We start from the raw sequence: 19,806 nt of genomic DNA, 5'->3' as shown, positions 1-19,806 counted from the left end.
TTTTGTATACCACCATTTATTCATAATAATAGCGCTGGTTTATATTAGATGACTTTGAGAAAGCTTGCTTATTTAATGACTTCTTTTGTGCCCAGTCTACAGTTGATGACTCCAATGTTAATCTCCCTAACATTAACGACGAATGTAATAATTCCTTATCTGATATTAACATCACAGCTAACGATGTCAGACTAAGGCCATTGGTCCTGACCTGGTAAATCCTCGTCTTCTTAAAGAATCAGTAAATATTATATGTGTCCCCTTAAGTAATCTCTTTAACAGGCCAATTAGATCTGGGGTATTCCCATCTGAATGGAAGTTTGTTAACGTCACCCCTATGCATACAAAAGATAACAAGTCTATATTAACTCACTACAGACCTATATCACTGCTATCGATCGTTGGAAAATTAATGGAAAGATGTGTCTTCAAATATGTCTACAATTTTTTGCACACTCACTCCCTCCTATCCCCGCCCCTAGTAGAAAAACCATTAAACCTTTTTACCCTCCCTTAAATATGAACAATACTAACATCTCTGAAGTAACTTAACATCTCTGAAGTTACTACACCCAAGCATTTATGTGTTTTTCTCTCTGGAAACGGTCATTGGAATGAGCACATCAATTATTTGATATCTAAAATTTCACCTAAAATAAATATCTTACGTAAATTTAAATTCTCTTTGGACAGGTATAGTCTCCAAACTATGTACTACACTCTTATTCGACTATGGCGATATCTTATGGGACTGCCTTACTAAAGCTCAATCTGAATTATTAGAAATCTTCAATTAGAAGCAGCACGCATAGTCACTGGCGGCACTAGGCTCACAAGTAGAGTAAACTGTATACTGAAACAGGTTGGCTTCCCCTCGAGGAAAGACGTAAACAGCACAAGCCTATTCTTTTCAAAAAATGGTTCACGGTCTGGCTCCTCAACATCTTCTAAATATTCTACCTCAGCGTAACCGAAATTATCACAAACATGATACTCGCACGGGTAATAATTTTCGTCCACCAGTTTGTCATACGATCGCGATTTTTTGCCATCTGTCATCAGTATCTGGAACTCCTTGCCTGACTATGATAAGAATGACCCTTCAATTTATAAACTTAAAACCTATCTACGCAAGCCCGCTCACACACAATTCCAATTTTCTACTTTAATGGTACCAGACTGTGGCAGATATATCATACTAGATTAAGAATGGAGTGTAGTTCCTTTAAGTTTTATCTGTACCAGAGAAATCTAATTGATAGTCCTCTGTGTTCTTGCATGCAAGCAAATAAAACCAACGAACATTTTGTGATCTTTTTTCTCAACTACGTTTACATACATTTAACGAAATCAACCATCCACTCTCAACTGATTTACTTATGTTCGGGACTGATGAGCTTACATATGATAAAAATGCTTAAATTTTGTCATCTGTACAAAACTTCATCATCCATACTAAAAGATTTGACTAAGTTCTATTCATTAAACAACGATCCTTTGTTTCACATCACCTGTTTCCTCTCCTTCTATTCTTATTGGCACGGGCATCTATATCCCCCNCCCCCCCCGTACCCGTCTTCTTTTACTCACATTTCAAATATCCCCTCGAACTATGTTTAAAAGTAAGTTACTATTTTAAGTTTTTATATTTCTTTCCATAGAATTCAGTAACGATGCCTTCATGCCTTAATATAATGAGATACATTCTCGGAAACGGAAATATATGTTATTTCAACTTGTTTCCGGATCCCATTCCTCTGTGTTTTGTATGTTATGTGGTGTCATGCAACTTAATGTGGAATGAAATACAGTTTATATTAACGTTGAAAGCGCATTCGAAACGCTGACAAAAGCAGCAGGATCAGATTGATAATTAAGGATTGAGATATTCTCATATTTAATCAAACCAAACCAATCCTCTTCAAGCTGCCGTCGTTTGAACGTTCAGACAGAGAAAAAAAACACACTAATATTTCCAGCAACTGAGTAAGGATGTTTTTTGCAATTTAAGTTATTATTTTAAGAGATATTCTATCATCGTCTACATATTTTAATATTTCTTTTATTGCTATGACTTTTTGTTATTTTGTACATATCGAAAGGAACATGTTTTCGGGGTTTACGTTTTCTGCACCCCTTTGGATGTCTTGACAAAATCGAAGCTCGCTCCCACATGTAATGCTATTTGATTAATTTCAGGTAATTTGTATCTCTATTCAGGTGTATATCATGGAATACAATGTTTTTATGATATTTCATATCCTATCGGTAAAGTCCTACCCGGTATCGATACTTTTTCCTCTTAATAAATATTCAGAAGGCCAGTCACATGCTGCTGACAATAATATCCCCTACGAAGCTGTCCTTGTTTTTGAAAGGGTTCACGACACATTTTGCTTTGATTTTGGTGTGCTGTCAGCTCAAATGTGTCGCTTGCGAAGCAAAGGTGATACAAAAGTAAGAGACCAATCCGCACAAATGGCCTCCGTTCGCCAATCTTGTAAGGAATACTTTTATTTTCATGACATTTTCTACACTTGCCTATACTGTCAATAACCCGCTCAAGTTCAATTTTGAATGAATTCTGAAAATAAACATAGCTGCCAGTTGCCATCTTGGATTTTATGACAACAATATAATTAGTGTCCATGCCGAATAACTTTTGAACGAATGTTTTGATGTTTTTTTATGAAAGCATTTTTCACTCAAGTTCCATTTGGAATCATTTTGGGCTTGATCCGATATTAAATTTGACTGCTAGTGTCCATCCCATTCTTCCTCCATGTGAAGTATGTACTCATATAAACAGTTACCACAGAGTGATAGTTAAAAAGATAAAAAAAAAAACCCAGCAAGTATGCTCGCTCTACGGGAAATGGCTGGTAGTAATTTGCCAAATGATGCCCGAAACACCTCTATGGAACTAGAGGATGCTACATCTGATGGTAGATTGATGGTTCTAGGGAGGAAGAAGTAGCGGATCATTTCTTCACTGCTGGGTGGTTTTCGGAAGTAGTGTTGTTCTAATGTTCTATAGGCATCTGACGGTATTGAAGGTGAGCATCAGCCAGGAAGGCTACCACCGGGTTGATCTGGATTTTGAATAGCAATATAAGGTGTTTCTTACTCTCCTTAACTTTTTGAGGGATTATAACATTTCAATAACAAATGATTACATAGACAGACAAATGAAACACGTAATGGTAGAAAGCCAAATACTAGATATGTACATACATTTTACATTCTAAATCTTTCCTCACGCCAAGAGGTTTCCGTCCTGCTTACCGTTTTTGTGGCACATCCAGTTTGTCTCTCCCAATAATTATTGGTGGTAATTCTTGCTGCCATACTTTGTACCTTTTCTAGTTGAGTGATCTGTTTGATGTTTTATCTGTCCCAACGAGATACTCCATTCTGGAACGCAATATGGCTTCGTAGGCAAGGGTTCGTGCTGATGTTCTGCACCCTCGACGATTACGTTTGAGGAATCCGGGGGTCTTCTGTTATATCTGGCACTGATGTTGTTGATGTGTTGCTCCCACTTTGGTTTTTGTTAATGGTAACACATAGGCATTAGCTTGAGTCAACAACTGTTGGTGGCATGTGTTTATTCCGTGCCGATAGTTCAACGCTTTGCAGTTACGTAAGTGACGTCACAAATTTCAGTATGAATTGCCATTAGCCGAGCACTCTTTCTTTCACTTCTAAAGAGACGAGGGTATAGCTTCAATACCTCCAATCCGGGTCCCTGGGGTTGGTGATTGGACGAAACACCGTGCAATCATCTGCAAAGACTCTTATAGGGTTACTTAAATTACGTACAGACAGGATTTCCGACATCGTATTTTATTGAACTTCCGGTGTACTGAACTAATACCAAAGTTCCTCAATCAAGGTCCATTCTCGGCAAAATTCCGAATTCAAGCAGATTTTTTAATGAGGCTGATGCAGTTGCTCTCATGTTGAGCAGATTGGAATCGATAAAAGATCCATTTCGACTATGTGCGACGATTTGTCGTATTCGGAACAATTTTTATACTGGTTTCTCCAGGCAGATTTGTCAAAGGTTCTGATCGGATAGTTAAATGTTAAGGGTACGGGACACTCGTCGCGAAAAAATAAATCATCATATTTTCTTCGAGACAGAAAGCATCCACTGTTCAAAATGGATATAGACCACAGAGACGTCTTCTATTCCTTCCTAAGCGTATTAAAAATAAAAGAAAGCCGTGGACAGGGTAACGCAGATGTATTTTAAGAAACAAGATAACGCATCTGTATTTTATTAGGCTGTGGACAAGATGACACAAATTTATTTGAAGAAAGCTGTGGTCAGGGTAACGCAATTTTGTTTTCAGAAAACTGAGGACAAGATTACGCAACAGCATTATAAGAAGGCTGTTGACAAGATTTCGAAACTGCGTTTTAAGAAGGTTATGGATAAGGTGATGTGGACAAGGCGACAGACACAATTTTATTTAATTAGGTTATAGGCAGGATTACGCTGCTGTGGACAAAGGGGACAAGCTAAAGGAGACGTAAATGTATTTTTAACAAGCAAATTCGTGGAATGTATATCCCCCGCTTGCTGGACATATTGTAGGTAAAACAATATTGAGGTTAGGTTTAAACATGTAAGGATCGTGCTGTTGAGACAATGTATAGCTTGAACATGGAAAAAACAACCTTATACAGAAGTAACATTTTTTTTGAACATGTAGGTATTACGGTGTAAAGTAAACTGATTGAAGAAAGCAGTGTAAATATTTGCGAGAGTTAATGAACAGAAACGGCAGATTATGTCGTTTTCCGTTATTTAAGAGGTCATCGAACTTGGCCGAGCCCTTAAGGCATTCAACCCTGTTACCAAGTTTGAAGAAAATCGGTTAACATTTGTTGTAGCTATTGCACAGAAACTGCAGATAATGACGTCTTTCGTTATTCAAGGGGCTATAACTCCGTGGTCATCGAACTTGGCCAGGTATTTAACCCGGTTACCAAGTTTTGGATAAAATCGGTTAACATTTGTTGCAGTTATTGCACGGAAACGAAGCGTGACAGACAGACAGACGGACGGACAGAACCAAATTAATATATCCCGTTTCGGTGAAAGTGGGGGATAAAAATCTGTGGACAGGGTAACGCAGTTGTATTTTAAGAAAGCTTGGGACAAGATAACGTAACTGTATTTAATTAGGCTATGGACAAGATGACACAAAATTATTCTAAGAAAGCTGTGGTCAGGGTAACGCAATTTTAAGAAGGCTGTAGAAAAAGAGACGCAATGCAACTGCATTTTAAGAAGAATGTCGACAAAAAAATAAATAAATGAATTCCCCAATTACCCGACTTACTTTTTAACAACACTTCAGTGTAAGCTGCCACATTTCCTGAGCTATAAATGTTGTTTATTGGATAGTTGGGGAAAGGTTAGTTTGCGTCAGGCAATTCACACCAAGGAAATGAAAGAAAAAATACAGTCAAAGTATTTCAAACAATCATGTCCCTCACTTCTGGACTGCCTTTGGTATCAACTACAGCGTGTCTGTGGCATGAAGGCCTCCTATCCCATGCAAATAATTAACTTTAAAAGACATGTATTATAATTAGCAATAGTGACATTGGCAATGACCTTGGGACTCTGAAGTACTAACTCATTGGGGAGAAAGTCCCTAATTGACATTCGTAAAAAAGTTTGACCAAAATCTGTAAAGAATGATGTCAGTGGATTGGTGGACAATTTCTACAAACATTAATGACCTCAGCCCTGACCTTATTACCCTGAAATATGTATCTTTCCAGAAATATTCTCATACTACACCTTTGTATACAATTTGATCAAAATAAATTAACAAGTCGCTAGAGCATTGACACTAAACAGATAGAACACAACAAACATAAGTAAAACGTCAACCATCAAGGGGCCATTTTGTTTTTTCTGATAAACTTGAATTTAAAGCAGGCATAACTTTGGACCTGGGGAATAAAATAAAGCTTGTTTCCTCAAGATCCCTCAATGCTTCCTTGGTTATTCAGTGATATTTTCATTCCTTTTGTGTTGTATGTTTTTAGTTAATTGATTTGAATATTGAATTTTAAACTATTATGTTAGTGCTGATAAGTTTTCAATGGGTGGTACTTATGGGTTTTATCAGATATTTTCAATAACTTCAATGCAGCATGGGAAAGTGCTGTCCAAAATGAAAATAAATAGCTGTCTTGCTAGTTTTATACATTTAATAGTCATTCAAGCGAAGAAATTGAATCAGCAATATGATCATACTTCTTTTAGATTTTAACAAAGTTGAACAATGTATTTAATGTACATATCATTTAAATAACATCAGAATCTTTACAAAAATTCTGGAAACTGCAGAGCCAATATTTTCACATTGGGTCCATCTGAAAGGGACATATTTATCAAAATGGAAGATATGTTAACAAACCAGCGAAATTCACAATTGCTTGTAATCTCCTTGATCCATCATGGTATATAACTTAGTAAACAAGTTAATTTCTGAACATATCAACAGTTGTTATGAATCATAAACAAAAGTCTTGACAAAAACTGGTCGTGTCAGATTCTGTAAGGAGTCTGGTTTAACGTTTTTTGTTTGTAATCCCTTTCTAACTTCATCAAGGGATACAAGTCGTTTGAACAAAATAAAGTCTATATCCAATACTTGTCATTTGGAAATTCTTTTAAATTCTCATTTAAACTTTCCACTTCAACAAAAACTTCATACAGTGAGCGTATTATATCATCCAAGTCGTCTGATTCATCTGAAACCTCATTATCTGTCGGTGGATGTACTGCTACTCCGACAACACCGGATTTCAAACTATTTTTGTACACTTCAATTTTTCCTACAGCTTGAGAGAAAAAATCAGTTTTACTGTCTTCAGATTTCAGAGACTCTGGTAATCCTCTTGACAAATACTTGTAATTAACAGCTAGCCAAGATGCCATTATTGCTGTTAAGTTGACCTTTATGTATGGTTCATTCTTAACTGATGTTAACAAAGAAATGGGAGTGCTTTCCAGGAGGACATCATGCCTTGAATCATAAAAATATATAACTAAACCTGTGCTTGTTATTCCAAAACATGGTACTGCAAAATGTCTACTCAGAGGGTGAATCTGTTGCTGAAAAAAAGGAAAAACTACAGTCTGAGCGATGGTTTGATGATTCTTTTCCATACTAGTAGTGTTTTTCTTTCCTCCGACTGATGGTTTTCCTCCTGGACTTTCAGGATCGGGGTCGTCATCTTCAATAATGTTCACCTCTACATCTTGGTTGACAATCATATCTAAACGTCCATGCCACGCCTCTTCATTCCCTGTAAAACAATTGATACAAGTTTCAGTTCTTATAATTGCATAAAAGATACCAACAAGAGGTCAAAAGGGTCTGTATCCTTTACCTTTTCTTCAAAGCTGTTGGCAAATTAAACACACCTCTATGTAACCTTCATAGTCGGACAAGATCTAGTTTATAAAACAAACTTGACAGCATGAAAGCTAACACTACAGTCTTGATAGTGTTTTATTCCAGCAAGTCTCTGGCCAAATGTATTGTACCTTCCTTAGGCCTTTTAGGGACCTTTCGGAATGCTGTAAGTTTTTCCAATCATTTGACCGTTTTAACCAGGAAAGTGGGACAAGGTCATTGGTTTAAAAAAAGTTGATAGCCCATCATACCACTGATATTATGCTACAGTCTACTGGCCATTTATAATAACCCTCAATCGTCTTGCTTATGCAGAAAACATCATTTAAAGATTTTAAACATGTTTGACCTGAAATCCTTCTAGTGAAGCAAGGTAATTCATCATTTTAACAAACATTATCAGTTTCATGTTCATCAATTCAAAATGAGGTTCATTGGTTTTAAGATCTGAATATGTTTAAAACAACTTCCATAATTTGCTCCAAGTTGGCCCAGACAGACAGTGCAAAATGTGAATAGATCAAATGCTGGTTTGTAATAATCAATTGTATATCAGAGAATACGTATAATTACCTATACTTGTATCCCCAATTAAGTGTGCCTGCCATATCACAGTCAGAGGAACAAGGACATTTAATCCTTTTCCCGATATTTTTCCCAGTACAGTACTTGTCAATAATATACCTTCCAGTGATTTGCCAGCACAATGGCAAGATCTGTCTTGTTATATTGTTCCAAGTTCAGCAGAGCAAGTTGTTTTTCTGAAATAGATAAAAAAGTGAGTTAAAAAATCACATAAATGAAGCTGACATTTTATTTCACCACTGATTTGCATATTTTAAAAGGAAACTGTCTAGCAAGTAAAAGCTGGATCATATCAACTTAACCTTTGTCTTATTCCATGACCAAACAGCATCATAGGATTTCTTTTTTATTATGGCAATAAAATGTCAAGGCTTTACAATGGAAATGGCCAGCATATTTGGTAGGGGGAAAACTTGATAGCTATTTTACAAGCACAGCATCATTACCCTCAGGCCTCTTGGTTTGATTAACATGCAGAACAAGTTGTATATATATACCTTCTGTGACTTTGAAAGTGTATCAAGGTATTTCAATATCAATAGATAATGAACCTATACTCAATATAAGGTCATTCACTCGAACAAACTTTATTTTTCCCTTTGAGTTTCCTAATATAATCATATTACTGACTACTACTGATCAAATAGCATGACCAATGTCACCTAGTTATTCATTTTTTTCTCAGTCATTTTAAGGTTTTAACACATATGACCCCAGTAACCCTGAAAGCGGATCAAGGTCATTTATTTTAACAAATTAAAAGTGACAGCCATTGATCACTCGAGCTTGCTGCTGACGAACTATCATGACCATGCGCCTCTTAGTTATTCAGAAATTCAAGGTCTGAACACAAAGACCATCATACTTACCAACATTAACAAGGTAGTGCAATAGTTTACCAAGGACGTATCTTTCAACCCTTACAGGTACGTCTTCGAGAAGTTTTCCTTCATCAAAGTCCCAAAAACTTTCCTTTTTACCAGTTTTACACTGCAGTATGCCTCAGAGAAAGGAACTCCGCCATTCACATCAGCTGCGTTGCTATTGCATGTCGCACAAGTCACGCAAGTGCAATGCAATTTGCTTTTTCATGTTTTCCGGAAATTCTGTAAATATCGGGTCAATATCATCGACACACCGTTTCTTGGTCTGACATTCTGCATTCCCTAAACTCCCTAAGGCTGAATTCGAAGGAGCGGTACTTCTTTAGAGGAACTCTTCAATCGTCAGCGGGAGTACTAATTACGGTAGAGCGAGGTCGCGTTTAGGTCTGCATAAGTACTGGATTATCTGGCGGCTGCTTCTCGTGGCACAGAAACTAATGAATGGTTAAATACCAAGGAAAACAAAGAACCGTAAGAGTAACGCGATTTAACATGTTAAGTGATGTTACCCTCCTTTTAAGCCAAATGTCAAATGATTGATGAAACGTTTTAACAACCAATTCTTCAAGACTGAATAGAGTCTAGTTTTTTTTCAATAATTACAAACAGACCCATCAATGTTCTTAAATAGGTAACGGATTGCATCTGAACGAAATACATATATTTACAGTATAAGCTTACACCACGGTCTAATCTAATTCCGTGCTTAGACTGAATAATAACGTTATTTTCCGCAGACTATAGTTATCATATAATGTGGCAATACCCTTTGATATCCGTCAAGTTCTATATGTGGATGTTGATTTATGAGAGTGTAACTGCAACCGTTATTTGCAGTGTATGAATTTGTAGCACGAGCACTACACAGTGCTAGGATTGTGTGACTACGTGCTCGGAAAATAGCTCTTTAACAAAAATATTCAAAACGTTCAACGGTACATAAAAAGTACTTAAATCGCCGCTAATTTAAAATGATTATTCTAATAATTTCAAACAATATTTCTTTTCTTAAAAAAATAATAAATGGCGCGATGCCGCAATTCGACGCCTTTTTGTGGTTTCTGATCTAAGTTTGGTGATTGGAATGAAATATATATGTAGGATATATAGGGAAATTCTACCCTTTGGATTTTCAAATTGGAGCAAAATCATCGACAAGCCTCGGGTATTACCTCTCCGGTAGAATTTTCCTATCCAACACCCCTGGGAATGAAATAGTGTTATAATAATTTTATTCTCAATAGCACTTTGGGTTGTTATTTTCTAAATTCCGAGAAGTCACATGATGTATAACGACTTCTACAACTAGTATAATAGATAATACCTACGATATCTAATAATGGTTTAAAAAATCTATAAATCCTGTGTATATATATGTACATGTAAGGTTAAACAGAAAGATGTTAACTTGAGACTAAAATTTTAGACGTTTAGTACGAATTCTTTTCACCAAGGTTGAAATTTCCCTGTCTGTGTTACACAGGAACGATTGATTATTTTCCCCCACACTTTCCTACCATACACATTTTAATTGCGAACCCATTGCACATGGTCATCATCAAAGGCGCATGGAAAGGGCGACAAACTTAATGACGCAACCCTGGGTACACTGCATACACTACAGACTAATAGCACGTGTAAACTGTCTTTCCCTAGACAGGTTTCTCTTTTCTTAGTTAAAATACGGAAGTGAACCTGTGAAATGTGGGAGAAGATGCAGTCATTCTATTGATTTTTTTAGTCTCTTTCTGTATACGTGAGGTTGGTACTTTTGAGTTACAAAGTGCAATACACAAGTTTAATTTTATCTCAGAGAAACAGTTTATTAATGCAACGTTGATAACAATGCAATATAAACATGATGTGCTAACAACACGACGTACATTTTATATTAATCCAGTTTTATTGTATTATAAAATAACTTAACCTAATAAAATGTCCATTTTCTACTGACGTATATGCTCAATATACATTTCATATATAAAACGTATTTCCAATGATACAAAAACAATTATACAGAATGTCCAGTAAAACGAAATGGTTGATTTCCAGTTGTATTCTCCGCTTATCCATTCTTGCTCGATTTGTGCATAGCTAGAAGTATTTCTGTTAGAAATAACAATAATCCTCATTAAAACATATATTAGATTGTGATGATGTGTTTTATGACATTTATAATTTGGTGTTAAGTTTCTTTTAGAAAGTTTGATCTCGTTCAACATTCGTGATGAATACATGACATGTTTACCTTATAACGGTTCAAGAATTAGAATTCATTTTGAAAATAAACAAGGCTCTGTGTACTTTTTAAATAATTTACAGCTTAATATTTCAATTACAATATAATTCATATAGGTTTTAAGAAATGAGTTGAAGAAGCATTTATTCGCAAATGTTTAGAGAACATACGTTAAATAATCAGCCGTTTAAAAAGTTGCACCTACATCTGTAGCACACACACCGGCACTTGTTTTTAATTGTTTAAGAATTTTCTATGACAAAAAATAAACTTAATATATATTTTGTATAGACATAATTGCTTTTGTGTTCAACAAATTTACAATGTGAAAGGGATGTCATAGTGATTCACGACTCATACAATTATATACAGACTGCTAAGTGAATAAAGTGGTTCTGGATCAGACAGTTGATTTTTTTTGCTCAAATACGTGTATAAAAAAATAATATCAAAGGAAAAGGTCAGACAAACCATAAGTTGTTACTTACATTACACTTTGGACATTGCCACTGCAAATAAGACCATAAGATTTAGAAAGGTCAGTCTGTACTACAAATTACAATGTCTATAATGCTTGATTTACCAGTATATTGAATACAAAGTGTTAGTCATAGAGCTTACATTTGTATACGAAATATTGAATTCATACTACGCAAGTCTTCTAGTAGCAATTTGTTTGAAAGTATTTCTGTTGCATTTAATATGTAATGTAATACACTTAAAATAATCACTCGAAATAAAGTGATAACATATTTTATAATAAAAAAATCCGAGACAAAGTGACAAACAACAGACCGACTGACGATGGAATGGACACGCAAGTTTGTAGCTCACGCAGCATCAGGGGAAGAAGCAGACTTACTTGGTTGTTTTGTAGATGTAGAAAGCAAACCAAACTATAGTTCTTACTGTATAATTCAATGATTACCTATTTTACATTGTTATATAGATATTTGTTAGTCAGGTAACACTGGTACTTAACTCGACTTTATGAAATACATTCCACACGGCAATACTCACCCTACCCTGAAAGGATAAGAAGAAAAAGAAATGAATAGTACATTTTGTTAAAATTTGCATAAAATCTATGATTAAATGATAATCTGATAGGAGGGGAATTAAAAATGCTAAAATTGGTCAATCCCATATTCATTTTCACGTTTATATAGATAGAGATATATGTAAACAATCTTTCTTTACACGAACAGTCGACAGACCTTTGCGGCATGATTAATATCTCTGTTTTCGTTATTCAGATCTAGACATATACTACAAATTATAGCAAGCGGGATCCACAGTTCGGGGAATATTTGTCAAGATAACAACGTTTCTACCTTCTTAACTTATAAACCTTCTTAACATGACTTTTTAACATATTCAAAATAAAGTTTAAGTATAGGTGTTTTATAACATATCTATTCACTATATAATGTATTAAAATCGATACTTTGGTCCCTAGAGCTTTCCCATCCTGTTACGTACCACTGTCTGAAAACAAGAAAACAACGACTTTAGATAATGTTTCTGTTAATAAAATCATATACAATGGCAATAAGCACTTCACTTTCAGGATTTATGCAAATACCATTCAGATAAAGTTTGTAACATTTTAACATAAAAAACTTTCAATTTACATTTTAAATGTTTTATTGGATTTATAATGAAAACTACAAGCTAGCTTGTTAGTATTTTTCTATTTCCATAAGTAATTTGAATTACTTACCCTTCCCTGAAATTGAAGAGAAAATACAAAATGTAAGAATTGAATTATGTAAATATAGTCAGATGAATAAATAGTCTGTATCGGTGGCGACCGATGAATGCACTGAGAAATAACAATGTTTGAATGGTCTTTGTGGTGATATCTCGGAATTTTATATTTATACGATTACAATTTAATACATCTAAGTATTTCTTTTTAATATTGATCATGAACAAAAGTGGAAAAGTCAACAAAAACAAGATAACTTACGCCCTTCTGAGACGTTTTAAATATTCCTACTGAGACATTGTCAACTAGAAATGATATCGACTTAATTTTGAAATTATTGATATTTTTTGTGTCTTTTTAGGTCGTTTACAGTAATTAGCTGTGCCAGTGATTTAGACAAACTGCTACGATCGAGTTACTTATATATACATACCAAATGCTGAAATACAACAATAAAAACATATTAATATTAGTACATGATGTAGCATAAGCTATTTTGAGAACAATACGGTATTCAATTTTGTGTAAATGCACACTTTTATGATATCAGGAATTATCTAAAACGAAAATCTATTAGACTGATCAACTGTTTATTAAACTACGTAAACTTTAAAAAGAAGCTAGAAAGATTGCTGGTAATCCTCGTTATTATGTGTTTAAGAAATGTATCATTACTGCGTTCATTTATAGTCGTGGAAAACTGTATAAGATTTAACGTTAGATACTTACAATGAAGTCGGAGCCTCGGTACTGAAATAACAAGAACAATATCTTTAATCAAATAACAATTCCATTAGAATCTTTCATAATACATTCTATTCTGTAGGTCACTTTATGAAAAGCTTCCATAATGTCAAATACGAATGTCACGTTATTATGTACTAAATTATCAGTTATCTAAGAATGTGCATAGTATTTTCAGTTATATAACTATTTTCAACGTTTTTGAAAATTTATCTTTTTTAAAAGCGAAATGGGGGTATACTAATAAACACATAGCCTTTCAATCTATGACATATGAACTATTGTTGCGGTCCACATTTCAATGAAATATTTAAGACAGAGCTGACAATGTATACATATTCTTTTTATCTCCATTAACCATAGTCCATATTGAAACGTTAAATGTTTATGTACTTACGTTGCACTTCGAACAAGTTTTCTGAAATAACAAAACCGTAAAATTGAAAGTATAACATATTAAAATAATTTCACTCCCTATTTAAACATCTAGCGTTTGTTCAACATCTAGCGTCCTTTAATATCGAAATCGATTAAAATGTGTTAACAAAAAGTATCTAAAAAATAATGACTTCAAAACACTACATATATTGAATATTAAAACTTAATCGACACTTACACATTTGCAATCCTTGTTGCCACACGACTGAACATGAAAAGAAAGAGAGAAACGTTCCAGTTGTTATAGCAATATTTGGTATACAATAATAGTACATGATACACTTTCTAAAATATAGATGATATTATTTCCCTGTTTCCGTACATTTATTATATAATCGTAGAGTTACATATATATATCTAGAGGAGTAGTTTATGAAATTGCAAACAAAATATCATTTATGCTCAGATGGGATATATATTATTATAATTATATATATTATAATAACATGGGTTTTAAGTAGAATTATCGCTATATTGATAAGCTAGGTTTACAAGTATCACGTTGCATCAAGATTCGTAAGCGCCATTCCACCATTTATAAATGGCATTCATTTCATACTTACGTTGCATCCCGTTGAAACCTAAAAATATAAGAAAACTTTTTACATAATAACATACAGTGTACATAGCTATCACAGTTACTATCTCCAAAAGGGTATCCTATTCACTAAGTAACTTATATCAGCGTTAACGTTGATGTAGATAAGAAAACTTTAGTAAAACACACAGTTCACCATGAACAAATACCTGACAACACACGTACATTGGGACTCAAAAGTTTGATTTGACATCTAGCTACATTAATATTGTGAAAATTTAATTGGTACGACATATAACATTCATACTTACTTTTTTCGCTGGGTTGGTTTGCTTCTCTTTAATAGATTCTGAGGCCCTGGAATATAAATTTACTAAATTACACACACACATAGAAATACACCGATTTATTTTTTAGTCGGCTTTATATGATCATATGTATATATATTATATGTATATACTGTACAAAGAATGTAGACCTGTTTTAACATTTGAAAAGGTTGATTTATGTTCTCAGATAAATGTAAAACAAGCAAATATATTCGTGAGGAAAAAGAAAAGTTGTATCGTTTGATAGGCATATATGATATTATGATAATAGGAGAATCTTTATCTTCCTGTTTGGAGACATGCACTTACTTCGATTCTTGCTTCACAAGGAGATGAACGAGCAATTTCCGAATTTCCTCTGTTGATATTTCACCCTCATCAACGGTGAATCTGGGTTTCCACGGGTGATCAATATCTTTGTACTGTTTACTAGCTATTTGTGACGCACTTATGACGTCAGATGTCCTGCTGGACTTCAGAGAGGTTTTGCATGTAGTAATATCAGATTCAATTTCTGCGAAACGTTGCAACACTTTAGCATTGTAACTTTTTAACTTCTGTTCATAAGCGAGATGGGTATCGGCACATTCCGCCTTGCACTCGTTGATCAATTTATCCAAATGTTCATGGAGTTGTTTTCCTCGCCTGTCAATGTTTTCCATTATATCTGCACCTTGTGTTTTATTGTCGGCCACCTCCTCAGTTATAACCGCGACAGCCTGTTTCATCGAATCCACCTTCTCTCTCTTCGTTTTCTCAACAAACTGTTGTACTTGTTTTCGAAGAACAGGTATATGGTCATCAACTTTGACTACTTTGTGTTTCGAATGGGTCGACTTTATACAATCGGTGCAGACTGGAAGATTTGAACATTGGACACACACAAACAGTGACTCTGTATCATCGTGAACAGCACACGGTAATTCTAACTGACCGCCAAAACTGACCTTTCCTCCTTTTGTTGGCATGCTTATTGCTAGTGAGCTGAAACGGGATTCGTAATTATCGTTAATATATATAAAGTACAAGCAAAGTACCTTTCAAAACATAAAAAAAATCCAATAGATTATCTGTTATATTCATAATTTCACATATGATTATTTAATAAATTCATCATGGCATTAGTAGGTCTGTTCGAGAAAGATTATATTAGGCGCGCTTAAAGTTCAACAAGCCCTGTAAAAGATGTAATAGTCACCCTAAATGTCAACCCCTTGGCAAATCATATTCAAAAACCCTTATAAACAAAATCGGAATATATATATGAAATTTAAATATATTGGACTTATACATGAGTTATTAAAAAGGTACATAACCAGGTTAACGAAATCAAAATACGCCATTAAGGCTGATGTAATGATAAAAGTTGCTCACCAGATTTATAAAATGTCAATCTCTTAAGCGACCCAACTGAATGTTACGAAATGACATGTTATTTGAAGATCATTTACATACGTAGGTCATGCGGGACTATATATTCACTTTAACTATGTGTGGAGAGGCGAACAGGCCTCACACGAAGAAGATTGTTGCTATGGGAAAGTACAAAAATCATAGTAAAACGTTCGTGTATCATATTTTACCGGTATATATGTGTAAAACCATAGACCTTTGACCATCACACTACTTAAACTTCTAAAATGTCCTTTCTTAACATTCAATGTTGTTATAAAAGAGCTAGACTTGTTATAAACATTATCGTACTTTTCAGCGTTAATGTTTATAACAAGCCTAGCGCATTCATATAATCACAGAATGTTATCAAATGGCACATCATCTAAAGTCCATTTATCGATCAAGGTTACTTACCATTTGTTTTCTTATTTATAATTTGTTAAAATGTATTACCATTGGATTTAACTATGATTATAGTGGTTTCGCATGGAAACATCTATCTTTATTTCAGGTCGGAATTCCTGTCAACAGCTAGTAGAAGAGAAATAAAGCTCCGCATGACCTAGGTACATGTATATAAATAAATCTTAAATTATGCGTCACTTCGTAGTATTCAGTGGAGTCGCAAAAGAGATTGACATGTTGTAAGTCCGGTGAGCTATATTTATGAAGACATCAGCCTTAATGCCTTATTTTGACTACGTTAACACGGCTATGTATTTGTTGTATAGCCAATATATACAAATAACATATATATGTTCCGATTTTTACTGGTGTTTGAACATGAATTATCAGGAGGTTGAAATTTTAGTTGACTACAGCATCTTTCAAGGGACTTGTTGAATCTTACAATTTAGAAAATCACACTTTAAATGAGATATGCATTTGCTATTGATTTCGTTCACGAGACTACCAAATACATATGTACTATTTTAAAACGAGTATCAATTTATGGCATATTTCATATGTTTTGGCTGATTTTTGAAATTACTGTGCATTCGTAAACCCACTTTGTAAATAGCAAATGTAAACATAAAAAATAGATCATGATTTCCGTTCTTAAGAAAAACAATTCTGATCATGATTATTTACAGTATGAATATTGTGAAGAATTTGTACGGTAATGACACGATTGACTACGAGGGGAAAACGATCTGTAAAGTTATATTAGTGTGTCTTAGTGCGTTGTTAACCGGTATTATTGTACCTTTGCGTTCATTGATTTGACTAGACATATCTTGATGGATGCTGTTTGTGACACAGGATATACTCATCCTCCTGGAATACTTTTACCCCCTCCGGTTTATTTTTTGTACGATTTATTCGGTCCTTCCTATTATGAGGTGTCTATTATGGTTGCTGCTGTTGTCCGTTCTCACAGTTAATGTTTTTGAGCTTTTATAAAGGGAATTAACACTCAGTACAGAGTTTCTTGTTTGCTGATACCAGAATATATATTTCTATTTTATTATCCCCCGCTTTCACCTAAACGGGGGATATTAATTTGGGTTTGTCTGTCTGTCACGCTTCGTTTCCGTGCAATAACTACAACAAATGTTAACCGATTTTCTTCAAACTTGGTCACAGGGTTAAATGCTTTAAGGGCTCGGCCAAGTTCGATAACCACTTTCAGTGGACCCCATTTGGCGGAGTTATGGCCCCTTGAATAACGAAAAACGTCATTATCTGCTGCGTTTCGTTTCTTTGGTTTTCGTGTGATAATTGCTTTAGATATTGTTAAGATGTTTCAACAAAATTCGTTATGCACATCCAACTCATGCTAAGTTTGCCAACCGATGTGATTTGTACATATTTACGGATAATCAATGAGGTAAAGGGCTTTTCTTCTTCAAGTTTCAAGCTATACATTATGTCTCAACAGCACGATACTCATCTGTTTAAAGAAACCTAACCTCAATAATGTTAACCTACAATATGTCCTGCAAGCAGTGGATATAAATTCCACGAATTTGCTTGTTTTCAGTTCATTTCAACATTTAATGATAGAAGTCCGGTCTTTACAAGGGACATTTAAGTGTGTTTGATGTATGGTGTCTTAATTTAGGATTGCATAATTCTGTCGTAATACTATGATATACCGGAGGTGTGTTTCCTATATGGATTATTTTATCAACATCGACATCCGAATCTATCCTATATATATGTATCGGATATAATTATGTCAATAATCCACCTTGAGCAGGACATGTTTATCCAGTCACGTATACTGTACTACTGTACGTACATACGTCGTTGGTGGGGACGGGTCTGTTTATGTATAATTAATCTTGTTATAATTTACTATTCACTACACACATGACATACCCACACATTCATTTCCCTTACACCGTTCGATTGTGTACCTACCTTTCTTTAGATCAGTATTTTACAGGTGTCGGGCCGTGATGTCTGTGATCAACATTGACAGGAAGCTGTACCTGGTTATGTTCTGAAGCAAGATTTACGTGCAGTTTGTAATCACTTTGTGTAGGTCTTCGGATACCCTAGTACTTTCTACAGATATACTATATAAATATCGGTAGTTCGGTACGAATACACACCGCGACCTTGTCTATAACTAGTATAAACATGTACAGCTATCGATCGGACCCACAGACTAAACCGAAGTCAGTGTGGTGCTTAATACAACGGGCATTTAAGTTATATATCTATTTTTAAACGTATGTCAACGTATGATTAACACCAGACTGAAAATCTTTTGAAATCTCATTTCATATCTTGATGAATTTTCATATGAATACACGTCAAAAATACTAAGGTGAGCTTATGCCATACCGTGGTGTCCGTCATCCAATTGTCCGTCTGTCAAAAAAGTCTTCAAACGACTACTTCTGAATGTCTGATTCGAGTTCATCCAATTTTACTGGAAGGACCCGCAAGAGGTAGGGATTCAAATTTGTACAAATGTTGGAGCTGGGCGAAAAATGGGTAATTTCGCCATGTTGATTTAAAACATGTTAGCCTTAGTACGTTGATCACTTGTTTACATTGTACCTACACGTTTCTTGATTTGACTACGAATAATATGATGGGTGCTGCGTGTGACACAGGGAAGTCTTTATCCTTCCGCAAAGTTTAGAACTTTGAGAGAGATATAATCCATATTCGGTTGGAAGCTGTCTCAGTTGGGGATTCAATATTGTACAAATTGAGGGGCTCACACCTGGGGGATCGATCCGAGAGGCTGCGCCAAGGGGGGTAATTTGGCCATATTGCTTTAAGCGAATACCAGCTATTCCCTTTTAAGAATACCTTGATGGTGTGGATAAAAATTGTACCAGTTCTAGAGCTGACCTTTAGGCCGAGGGAAGGGACAAAAAAACAGTTTACAACTTGGAAACATATGCTTCCTAGATGGCTCCAGGGGGCCTCACCCCGGGCGACTTAGTCCCTTGGTCATTACTTTCATACGGTTGGAAATTCTCATCAAATTACCACATATGCAATGACTTGGCATGGAAAACGTAACAG

At 34.9% G+C, this 19,806-nt stretch overlaps 2 protein-coding genes across 4 annotated transcripts; both read right to left on the bottom strand.

Annotated features, from left to right (window-relative positions):
- Positions 1–6,247: 6,247 nt before the first annotated feature.
- Positions 6,248–8,131, bottom strand: LOC110463796. Its single transcript, XM_021518658.1, has 2 exons — positions 8,025–8,131; positions 6,248–7,341 (listed from the first exon to the last, which is right to left on the bottom strand). Exon 2 carries the CDS (start codon positions 7,307–7,309, stop codon positions 6,671–6,673), a length of 639 nt encoding a protein of 212 aa, XP_021374333.1. The 5' UTR covers positions 7,310–7,341; positions 8,025–8,131; the 3' UTR covers positions 6,248–6,670.
- Positions 8,132–10,733: 2,602 nt separating this feature from the next.
- Positions 10,734–18,854, bottom strand: LOC110463792. 3 transcript variants are annotated; one of them, XM_021518651.1, is made up of 13 exons: positions 18,682–18,854; positions 15,229–15,903; positions 14,902–14,947; positions 14,616–14,633; positions 14,231–14,257; positions 14,012–14,032; positions 13,600–13,620; positions 13,304–13,309; positions 12,883–12,888; positions 12,607–12,647; positions 12,180–12,185; positions 11,648–11,668; positions 10,734–11,026 (listed from the first exon to the last, which is right to left on the bottom strand). In XM_021518651.1, the coding sequence occupies exons 2-10, from the start codon at positions 15,885–15,887 to the stop codon at positions 12,615–12,617; spliced, it is 837 nt and encodes a 278-aa protein (XP_021374326.1). In that variant the 5' UTR covers positions 15,888–15,903; positions 18,682–18,854; the 3' UTR covers positions 10,734–11,026; positions 11,648–11,668; positions 12,180–12,185; positions 12,607–12,614. The 3 variants fall into 3 exon arrangements, with proteins under 3 accessions (XP_021374326.1, XP_021374325.1, XP_021374324.1); XM_021518650.1 differs by having other exon boundaries at positions 12,642–12,647; XM_021518649.1 differs by lacking the exons at positions 10,734–11,026; positions 11,648–11,668 and having other exon boundaries at positions 11,679–12,185; positions 12,642–12,647.
- Positions 18,855–19,806: the final 952 nt, after the last annotated feature.

This window comes from Mizuhopecten yessoensis, unplaced genomic scaffold (assembly GCF_002113885.1).
Source record: "Mizuhopecten yessoensis strain PY_sf001 unplaced genomic scaffold, ASM211388v2 scaffold10929, whole genome shotgun sequence".
Classification (NCBI taxonomy): domain Eukaryota; kingdom Metazoa; phylum Mollusca; class Bivalvia; order Pectinida; family Pectinidae; genus Mizuhopecten; species Mizuhopecten yessoensis.
This window is presented reverse-complemented; position numbering and strand designations above follow the sequence as displayed.

Bases quoted from the DNA above. Each gene is read 5' to 3' on its own strand.
- LOC110463796 (XM_021518658.1), bottom strand. From the start codon at position 7,309: ATGATTGTCAACCAAGATGTAGAGGTGAACATTATTGAAGATGACGAC.
- LOC110463792 (XM_021518649.1), bottom strand. From the start codon at position 15,887: ATGCCAACAAAAGGAGGAAAGGTCAGTTTTGGCGGTCAGTTAGAATTA. The intron at 14,948-15,228 runs GTAAGTGCATGT...TTTATATTCCAG, and splicing joins CTTGTGAAGCAAGAATCGAA to GGCCTCAGAATCTATTAAAG. The intron at 14,033-14,230 runs GTAAGTGTCGAT...TTGTTATTTCAG, and splicing joins GCAACAAGGATTGCAAATGT to AAAACTTGTTCGAAGTGCAA.